The 11,070-nt window shown below is 36.9% G+C and overlaps 1 protein-coding gene across 1 annotated transcript; it reads right to left on the minus strand.

The window, feature by feature from the left end:
• Positions 1-9,003: 9,003 nt before the first annotated feature.
• Positions 9,004-9,606, minus strand: LOC142317547 (uncharacterized). The gene has a single exon (XM_075354106.1). It carries the CDS (start codon positions 9,604-9,606, stop codon positions 9,004-9,006), a length of 603 nt encoding a protein of 200 aa, XP_075210221.1.
• Between the last annotated feature and the right edge of the window lie 1,464 nt (positions 9,607-11,070).

The following is an 11,070-nucleotide window of genomic DNA, read 5'->3' on the forward strand; positions in this document are numbered from 1 at the left end:
GCTCGGTTTCAACTTTTTTCGTCTGGGCAGGTGACTCTTGTTTGGTCGCCTAGCTCGGTTTCATTTTTTTTCGTCTGGGCAGGTGACTCTAGTTTGGTCGCCTAGCTCGGTTTCCTTTTTTTTTCGTCTGTGCAGGTGACTCTAGTTGGGTCGTCTAGCTCGGTTTCCTTTTTTCTTGTCTGGCCAGGAGACCCTAGTTTGGTCGCCTAGCTCGGTTTCATTTTTTTCCGTCTGGGCAGGTGACTCTTGTTTGGTCGCCTAGCTCGGTTTCCTTTTTTTTCGTCTGTGCAGGTGACCCTAGTTTGGTCGCCTAGCTCGGTTTCCTTTTATTTCGTCTGTGCAGGTGACCCTAGTTTGGTCGCCTAGCTCGGTTAAATTTTTTTTTGTGTGTGCAGGTGACCCTAGTTTGGTCGCCTAGCTCGGTTTCTTTTTTTTCGTCTGTGCAGGTGACCCTAGTTTGGTTGCCTAGGTCGGTTTCCTTTTTTTTCGTCCGTGCAGGTGACCCTAGTTTGGTCGCCTAGCTCGGTTTCTTTTTTTTCGTCTGTGCAGGTGACCCTAGTTTGGTTGCCTAGCTCGGTTTCCTTTTTTTTCGTCCGTGCAGGTGACCCTAGTTTGGTCGCCTAGCTCGGTTTCCATTTTTTCGTCTGTGCCGGTGACCCTAGTTTGGTCGCCTAGCTCGGTTTCTTTTTTTTCGTCTGTGCAGGTGACCCTAGTTTGGTCGCCTAGCTCGGTTTCCTTTTTTTTCGTCTGGGCAGGTGACTCTTGTTTGGTTGTCTAGTTCGGTTTTCTTTTTTTCTGGTCGAATCTTGTGTGAACCTCTGAAAATAAAACATAAAAGGTAAGTATTCCGTCATCAGTTTGTATAACAAGTTTATCTTAATTTTTATTTCATATTACGTAAGTTAAAATAAACCTCTCAGTTGTTTCGATGGTATTTAACATTTCATACTACTTATATATTAAATTTAATAACGTAATTAAAAAAAATTACCGATAACACACGTAATTATTAATTTATTATGTACGTCCCCGACACATTTAATAAAATGTTATATGAACTTGGTTTGATAAAATTTAGTTGTAATTGATTGGATTTATGGGAGCAAACATAAATTAACAACATTACCAGTTCTCGCGCGTACCTAAACGGTCGGTCAAAACATCAAAACATAGGGATTATCTTTATATATATATATATATTTTTTTATTTATTTATACCGTTATTAAATAATTGTATTATCAAAGAAAATGATAATTCTATTATGAATGAAGAAATATGTTTATAAGATGTCTTTTGTTACACATCATCTTTCATCTGAAAAAAAAATTAAAAAACTCATTAAAATATTACAGATTAATTTTAACTGTTATTAAAATTACGATTATGTTAAAGATAAATAAATATTACCTAGATACATTTTTTACAATATAGACAAAATTAAAATATTTAAAAATGTCTGGTATGCAATTTATTATTCAATTGCCTTTTTTTTAAATAGGACTAAATAGTTTATATTTCATAATAATAAGAGCCCTTACTACAATGTGTGAGCGCTGGGATGTCGGTATAGCGGTTCAGATAGTACCTGACTCCCCGGCTCGGATTAAATTTGTACGCAGCAGCTGAGTTGGGGAACTCAGGTTCGATGAATTACCCTGGGCATGTCCAAACGCCTCTTCGCCCCCATCTTGTGACATACTGAATGGTGTCACTTTATTCATGAAAACTTTAACTTTCACGATTTCTGTGTCAGATAATCCACATAAAAATGTTCATCTAAGAGAGCCGTTGGCTTCGCAAGCGAAGCGAAGGAGCGTTGAGTTTGATGATATAATATTTGTTGATAATGAGGGAAGAAGATTCTAAAATCTGAATCACAGAAGCTGCAGGAGGACTTGTAAGGAGAAAAAGATTTTTGCAATGAGACTGTTCGTTGAAACCGTTAACGACCTCAATCATCACCACTACTCAAGGCCAAGAAGATGGGACGTATAAACATTGAGGTTGTATCGCATGGTACGTTAAATACCTTCAAGGGAGTAATTGTGTGAAGGTATTTGTTGATCACCACTGAAGACGAAATTGTAGAGAAACTCTACGGGCAAGGAATTGTTGCATGTTGTCGACAATGTTGCATGTTGAACACAAGACGCAACGGAAAAGTATGAGAAAAATAAAGGCTGGTTTTCATTAACAGATGTTTGTCCATTCATTACTATCGCATTGTTTTCCGATATCAGAAATTCAAACATACAGCGGCATGATGCACTAGAAAACTGATCTGTTCTTGTGGTGACCCGTTATATCCGAATGACCCGTGCAGGGATCCGCCAGTTTGTGTCAACTCACATGGGCATCACTCTGCGAGAAACTGTACAATTTGTAAGGAGGAATTAGCAAACCAAGACCTAAAGACTATTTAAAACGTCAACTGCTTCGAAGCTAGAAAAGTCACCGAATGTTGCGCCTTATGCTCAAGTTGCTGCAGCTCCTGCAGATTCGTTTAAACTAAAAGTCGCAATCTCTGAACTGACACCAGATCTAGCGAACATGGTGAAACGTATCGTCAACGAAAAGTTGAAAAATTGTCCTTTACAGAAACTACTCCAAAACCGACACAAGAAAAAAGGAGAAGTCTCCAAAGCGAAGTTGTTCTTCCATATCTGAGAATGAGCTTTCGACCGGTCAAAATGGAAGGAAAGTAAACTAAACAGCACAAGTCGTTTAAACATAATGCACCGACGGTGAAACTTGAAATACAGAGAATCCCCTACAGGGAATCAGGAAAGAAGACGACGTGATGATGATAGTTGGAAGAGAGAGTGATGGACAAACATCAATGGTGCCCCAGAATGCTCGAAGGACTCTAAAAGAAAGAGCAAGCTTTTTAGCCGCCCCATGCAATGCTCGCCGCATCATCTGGCTCACTGGCTCAGTACCAGCTAATGCTGACAGTAAAGTATCCTCCGGTATCCATTACGAAGACTTTGAAGTCTCAGACAGCCTGGAACACTCTTTTTCAATTTTAGCAAACTATTCTCTGTTGAAAATATGTATATACAAAATAGAATTTTACCATTATTTAAAATTATAATGATATATTATAATTTATATCTATTATATATTTTAATAATGATAATATTATAGTTAATAATATTAATCACTTTGATAATATCATAGTTACAAAACCACTTTGATCCAAAATTTTCAGTTTTTACAGTTTACCATCTTGGACATGCACCGTAAATATCATACGATTTAAAACCAGACAGATCCGTAAAAAATAATGTATATAGTCGCCAGTTTGTTGCAAAACCAGATAACTTTCTAGTTAACCTTGAATCACAGATGGTATCACATGGCTTCAACCCGTGTTGAGGTTGTGTAATTAATTGAGCTGAAAGATGCAAACTGTATTCTTAGTATCCACTAGTGGCGGCTCGTAGTTAAAATTAGTGGCTCGTAGCTTTTTTCTGGTTAAAATTTTCTGTTGCCAAAAAAGAACCAAAAAAATGAATCAAATATAATAATATCACATTCAAGAATATAGTACACTGTTTTTAAGCACAATGTGCTTAAATAGTCTGTTTAGCCGAATAAATAATAAAATGTTAAATAAAACGACGACTTAATATATTAAAAACACTTCCAACGGTGATTAATTTAAATTTCTATGTACACAGAAAGAAATACATAATTAGTTTATGCCAATTACCTTCTCTTTCGCCCTTCCAGAAGAAGGGCAAAAGGGGAGTCTTCCAAGAAGACTCCCCCACCATTTTTATGTTAACAACAATAACACATCGTTATTAAAATTATTTTCATTTATAATAAGACCATGAATTTTGAACGAATTGATATTGCTAGTAAATTTGTATTTTGTTACAAAAATCTGTCCGACAAGTATAATTTAATTATACTTTTAGATAATATAAATAGTGATATTGAACAATGGATTCTCATGTAGATAATAAAGTATAAACGTAGCGTACTTACAGATACCATCTGTTAACAGTAAAATTACATATAATATAAGCGCACATACAATACATAGTGTTAAAATTTCGATAGAAAGTATTAAAAACGGTGAAGGCTTGATAGATTATAAAAATATAAACGGACTTTGATACCACCGTGCACAGTCAAGATTAAGGACGGCGAAGCCTGCTGTTCAGTAACTAATCTCACGTCTGAAAACAAAAAATTAAAATTAAAAACTATTTTATGCTAAACCGGTAGCTGAATTCAGTAGTACTCGATTATCAAACGTTAATGAAGATGATTATAAAACAAATCTTAGTTAAAAATAGTAAAAATTTAATGATAATGATGAAGATATTAAGAATAAGGGTATATTGTAACCGTTATTGATGAACTATTTTATTTGTCAGAATTTTTTTTCTCCTCAGCGAATTTTTCAATAATTTTTACGGCCGTCTTAATTATGACTTGAGATAAATGACGGTCTTCATGCTTTATAAAAATCGTAAACATATTGAGTGTTAACGCTTACTTTTTTAAGTTTACGATTGATTATATCAAACGCGTGATTGTACATCTTTTCATAAAATTCAGGCTTATTAACAAGTTATTGAACTTCCATTTCTTGGCTTTTAATTCTTCAGATATGAAACGGTCTAGAAATTCAAAAAACTTGGTGGTTTACTTAACGAGTAACAAGTATGTACAGTTATTTGAACGTGCTATTTTGTATAATTTGAATATTAAGAAAAATTATGGAAGCATAGCTCAGCGAGGTAAGGTGAAAAGAACTCTTTTATTTACTTTATGATCGGGCGATAAAAGTAATGCAAAATCAGAATACAGAAATTACCGGTAAGAAGATCGGATAAAGAGAAAAAAACATTTTGACTGCAACACATTTAGTTACTACGAGGATGATGGCTTGTAAAGCGAGTACATTTTAGTGAATTCCTTCTTATGAATTTCGCTTCACTTTCGATCGAGGATTGGGGTCTAGTCGTACAGAAGCATTGCTGCAGGAAGAAATTATCGTATTCAGTCGTAGATAACTATGAACCAGAGACAACGTGGCTGTTTAATAACAATCTGTGTTAAAGGTGTTATTTACTTGGCAACAATAACGTGGAATGAAGTGTCTCAGAAAGATTTGAACTGTTCAAAATAATTTTGAATTCTGATGATGAAGCAAATGTAAGGCCTATTATTTCCAACAGGTTAATTGTTTCCCTTTTTAACAATTAGTACAACAATTGTTGTTTATTTCAGTTTTTCAGAAAATCTATCGCATTCCAAATTTGAGTTGCCAAGATAAGAAAAACATATGATATTATATATCAAGCCTATATTAGGTAGAATAAGCGTTAAAATAATCAAAGTCAGATGATTTTTTCCTTTTTTTTTGTATATATTTTGCCTTATATTTCTATATAATCAGTCGATTGCGAAAACAAAGTTTTATAAATGGGGAAATCTAAGACTACAAATGTCAACAAATGAATCAGAATTCAAAGTCAAGAATTTTTCCCACTTCCTAGATGAATAAATGTAACAATAATTTCTTTACTTTTATTAATATCTTTGTGAAAACCAGGAGTTGATACAGCCAGTGTGTATTATTGCTTTTCTTCCTATTAGTAATCGATAATATCTTCTACTCTAACATACTCAGCGTTATTTCGTAGATTTTTTTACGTAGATTTCATAAGAAAGCTATATATTGTAATGGATACCATGATTCGACTTCCGGAAAATTTCGACATATCTTCGCGATTCACACCCCAGACCCCAAAACGACCGTCAGTTCAAAAGTTGGACACGATAACTGCCGTAATTTTGCGCCAATCATGTTCAAATTGGTAATTAAAATTTGACGACCCAAAATCTCAGTCGACTCTGTTAATGGGCAAGATCGAACCATTGAGAGGGAAATGTAGGGGGGTGGCTTTACGAAAAAAAAAATTTCTGTATGTTCTTATTAAGTAAAATATTGAATTCGTTTAAAGTTCCTACTATTCTTGGGATTAGGGCCTAAATCCTATCTAAGTAAAGGTAATTGATATCTCCAACCATTGGCCCAGGGAATGGAAAAAAGGGGGTTTGAAGACAAAAATATCATAAAAACTTTGAAACAGTTTATGATGTGACCAACCCTTACGGCAAGGGATGCCAAAAATGTTGCTGGAGTTTTAAGATAGGGCTTGTCGTATTTTAAAAATGTTAAACGTTTTTCCACCCATTATCGTATTTAAAAGCAACCATTGTCGTATTGAGTAAGTTTGAAGTTTTTCTTAACTTTTAGATGTAAATCTTTTTTATCTTTTTTTTTTTTCTCTCTCTACTTTCGCAATACCAAGAGAAGTTTCTTATTCTTGAGAAAAAAAAGATTGTAGCAAAAAACTATTTATGCTGTTTTTGTAGTCCGTTTTTTTTCACTCTACTCCCCTGGGCTCCGACTGATTGGTATTGCGCCCCCAGGGGAGTGTCTGGTAAACTCTAACGAGCCTCTCCGCCTACCGGCTGAACGTCCGGCATGGCAGGTCGGCTCGCCGTTGTCAGCTCTTTTGAGTGATTTTCTGTTTGCCCATTTGGAAACCACGACATACCTCGAATAGCCGTAATGTGGCACCGGGTCTTTTCTTACTCTTCTTCTTCTTCAGAACCTATCTAAACCCTTGGAGTCCTCAGTGGATCATTGAGAACGACACACCTCAGCGTGCCGTCTCTCACCACTGAGGCTGTCCACCCTACCCTATTCTACACTAGTAACCTAGTCGCCTTTCATCTATATCCTTCTCCGTTAATACTGCTACTATAAATTCCGTAACCTTCTTACAGTTTATTTCGCTCCTCAACATGTGCTCTAGGACCTCTGCTGGGCTCATACCTATTATGCCACCGTTCCTCCTTTTAATTGCCCACCTCTCGCAGCAGAAAAATGTGTGTTCTGCATTGTAAATTCTCTCACAGTACATACATTCTGGACCTAGCCTTCTTCCAACACGATGGAGGTACTCATTGAAATTGCCATGACCTGTAAAAACTGCGTGATATGATAATTTAACTCACCATGTTCCCTGTCTAACCATAGTGCAAGATCTGGAATCTGCTCCTTCGTGCGTCTGGCTGGTCCATCCTCCTGCCATCTATGTCTAAGTCTATCTTTTGCTTCATTTGCTTCGAGGCCTTGCGCCCTCTCGACCCTATTTAGGGCCATTAAGTCTATTGGTGGCACCCCAGACAACACGCACAACGCCTCATAGGAGACCGTCCTGTAAGCTGAAACAACCCCGAGCAACAGCCTCCTATGAGTACTAACCAGTCTGTTCAAATTTCTTATAACCCTGACTGAGTGCCACCACACTGGTACTGCATATAACATCATGGATGTCACTGTGGACGCTATCGCCCTTCGCTTAGAGGGTCTTGGAGCTCTCTGCGAAGACATTATTATATTCAAATTCTTAGTCATCTGTTCACCTTTGGCACATATGTCTATTATATGTTGGGTGAACCGGCAATTCCTCTCATAAGTCACACCCAGGTATTTAATCTTTTCGACCTCTGTTATTTGTTAGTTTCCAATTTGGATGGCCGGACGGTCTAAAATCCTCTTCCCTGTGAACATAATATATTTACATTTTTCTATTGCCAGCTGGAGTCCCCTCTCTTTCAACCAATTATCTATCGTCCGTAACGTGTTGTTAGCACTCTCTTGTACATCGACAGTTGTTTTACCCTTGATGAGTATCGCCAGGTCATCGGCATAGGCAATTACTTGTACCCCATCCTGATAGTCTAGTCTTAATATCCCATCGAAGGCCAGTATCTAGAGTAAGGGTCCCAGTACAGACTCCTGTGGCACACCGCCATAAATATTGAAACGTAGGCACTCACTCTGCGTCTCCACCAAGCATTCTCTATTTGAGAGGTATTCCCCTATCTGCTTTCTTAAATAAGGACTGATACCTTTTTTCACTAATGCCCTATTTATTGATTCCCACTTGATAGAACCGAATGCATTTTTTACATCTAAAGCTATGAATAGGGGAATACGCCTCGTTCTCCATGTGCTGCTCCTAGAATCCTTAGCCCAGTCGATCACCTTTGTCGCCGCCTGTATCGTCGAACGACCCTTCATGAATCCAAACTGATTTCCACTAATGCCTATTCCTTCCTCAAGTTCCTTAAAGATTCGGCCAGCGAGCATCTTCTCCACTACCTTCGCCATAGTATTTAAAAGACTCAATGGTCTGAATAAAGGTTCTCCATTGTCATTTGTGCCTTTTGGGATAAACACCACCCTAGATTCCTTCCAGATTCCTGGAAATGTCTTGTTTTCTAATCCATGGCTGGCAACATCAAGCATTTCATAAGGAATTCTCTTTATCAGCCCTTTAAGGAGTGCCGCTGGAATTCCGTCTGGACCCAGGCTCTTCCTATTACCCAGTTGTGCTACAGCCAAGTGCAGTTCAGAGAATGTGAAGCATCTGAGTTCGCATATAACATTTCCTGCAGTTTCTACTCTACCGGGGAATAGCTCATTGATTTGTTGTTCTACCTACTCATTATTTAATACGGGCAGACGCCTTCCAAATCGCTTAGTGATTATTTTGTATGCCTGTCCCCCGGGGGCTCTGTCTAACTCCTCGCAGAGTCTGTGCCATTGTTTTTTCTTTGACATACGAATAGCTTTGTTTAAGGCCCGTCTGGTCTCTTTATAAGCCAGAGATGCCTCCTTGTACTCCTGTCCGCCTCGAAATTCTGAGTCTCTGCTTCCTTCTTCTGCGCGATTGTAGGAGCCCTCTCAGTGTTTCAATCTCCATATTCCACCAATACACTGAGTGTCTATTGGCTCTTCTGTGAGCTACTCTGCCCATTTCTTGTCGTATAACGTTAGTCAGGGCAACTGGTGTCAGATTCTCTATGTTGATAATCCTTTTGGCCGTTCTATCGATTATGATCTCGATCTGTTCCTTTGTAAAACTACTATAAGGCATTTTCTCTCTAGTCACATAGTCTTAGCCTTTTATGGTAATCATAGTGGCATGATGGTCACTCGCCACATCATGTGGTAACACTCGCCAGTCCCAGTGTTCCCTACTCCATCTATCGTCTATGATTGTTAAGTCCAAGACTGACGAGTGTCCTCTCGCCTCATATGTAGGGGTGCCATCATTTACACAATGACAGCTAATTGCCCCCATCATATCCGTAAGGATCTCACCTCTGCGATTGGTGTATGCGCTCCCTGCTGCAATCGCTTTACTATTGAAATCACCTAGAATAATGACTTTCTTCCTAGCGTTATTTACTACTCCTTGTATTATGTCTAGTCTTCTAGTAAATTCATGTATGTCACAGTTTGGAGACACATAGGCACCAATCGCTAGTGTTGAATCCGACTCCACCGCCAACATGCCTCCAGATCTGGACGTCAATCTCCATGCTATCCTGCCACTTACATCCATAATTGCCACGTCACCATTTGTATCCACCATCCAGTCTGATCTAGCAACAAGGTACTTGTTCGGCTCCGTGATTATCAGTAAATCAGCCCTTTGCTCTATGACCATTTCACTAACCAAATCATGAGACATAGTGCTTCTGTTTGCGTTAACCATTATCACTCTAAGCATTTAAATGTTTTGAGCACCCCCAGCCACCGGTGCGGTGAGAACTATCAACCCTACTTCGTAATATATCGACTGTTATGCCTCTTCCTAATTATTCTAACCGTTTCCCTTTTGTACACTATCGGCAAAAATTAGGTTAATTTATAAATATTTCAAAGGATATATAATATATCAAGATATGAAGATAATGTCTTGAAAAACAATGAGTCTGATTAATAAATCGTATTAAAATATCATTACAATTTAAAAATAGTTACTTTAATGACTTTAATCCTTCTCATTAACAGTAATCTATAAAATAGAATTGACTGAATTACCGTTGAAGATCCAGCAACAAAAGTCAGATGTTTTTTTCAGTTTACAAACTACAAACCGTTACGGTATTAAAAATGTAGAAATGTTTTAGATTATAGAAAACCTTACACGAGTTTGGTAGTACTAAAAATTGTGTGTAATAATTGTGTAGTGTAGTGTGATATAAATAAAGAGTGCAGATATTAATAAAATGTATACTATCGTTTAATAACGTCTGATTTTCATTACGGTGCATTATTTAATGTTCTAGTATGAAAAAGATCTTTAAATTTGCGTATGACTTAAAATAAAGCGACCAATGCGCTGTTGATATGGTTTAAGGTGTATTCCATGTATGAAGAAATCCCAGATGGAACAGTTTTTATCCCTATAAGATTTTACTAAAGTACAAAACAACAGAAAATAAAACATTTTTAATCAAAGAAAGAGGTAAAATCCAAATTTAAAATTATTTTTTCGCAAATTAATAGGATTTATAAAAATTAAGCAACGGCCAAAAATATGGTAAAGCTGTCACCTTAAACATTTTTTATATACAATCTAGCCTAACATTTTTAATGATTTTTTAATTTTTAGGATTTTTTACGCGTCAATTTTTGCAATTATTTTAGTGGTCGTGAATTAAAAGTTTGGTGTGATAATTAGTTTCACAATGTTTACCTCTTCTCTTTCATTCTAAACGCGTTTTCTGTAAATTATGTAATAATGATTTAGAAGGAATTGGTATCTCTCATTATTATTTCTCTTTCTTACCTGCCCCTATTCTAGTTTAATCCCTATGGAGTTCTTTTCCACAAAGATTGATTTTCTAGGTTTTGTAGAAAATTAAAAATAATGGTATTCTGGATTTTAATCTATAATTCGGGAGGGTATGTAGTCTTCGGTTTGATGAGATGTGTTAAGTTGTAGAACCTGAAAGTACATTTGTAATTTTTCTTCCTGTAAAATAAATAATTTCGCACTCACCGATAGCCGGCTTCTATTAATCCTGTTCACAATTTGATCCTGCAAGTTGCACTTGATGAATTTGATTAATATGGATAACATGACGTCTTCTACCGAGGATTACTTTGCATATAGGATTCAATTTTCTGTTCAAAAAATACTTTCCGTGCAAGCAACTGTAATACCATGATT

The sequence above is a fragment of the Lycorma delicatula genome, chromosome 1 (assembly GCF_047948215.1).
Source record: "Lycorma delicatula isolate Av1 chromosome 1, ASM4794821v1, whole genome shotgun sequence".
Classification (NCBI taxonomy): Eukaryota; Metazoa; Arthropoda; class Insecta; order Hemiptera; family Fulgoridae; genus Lycorma; species Lycorma delicatula.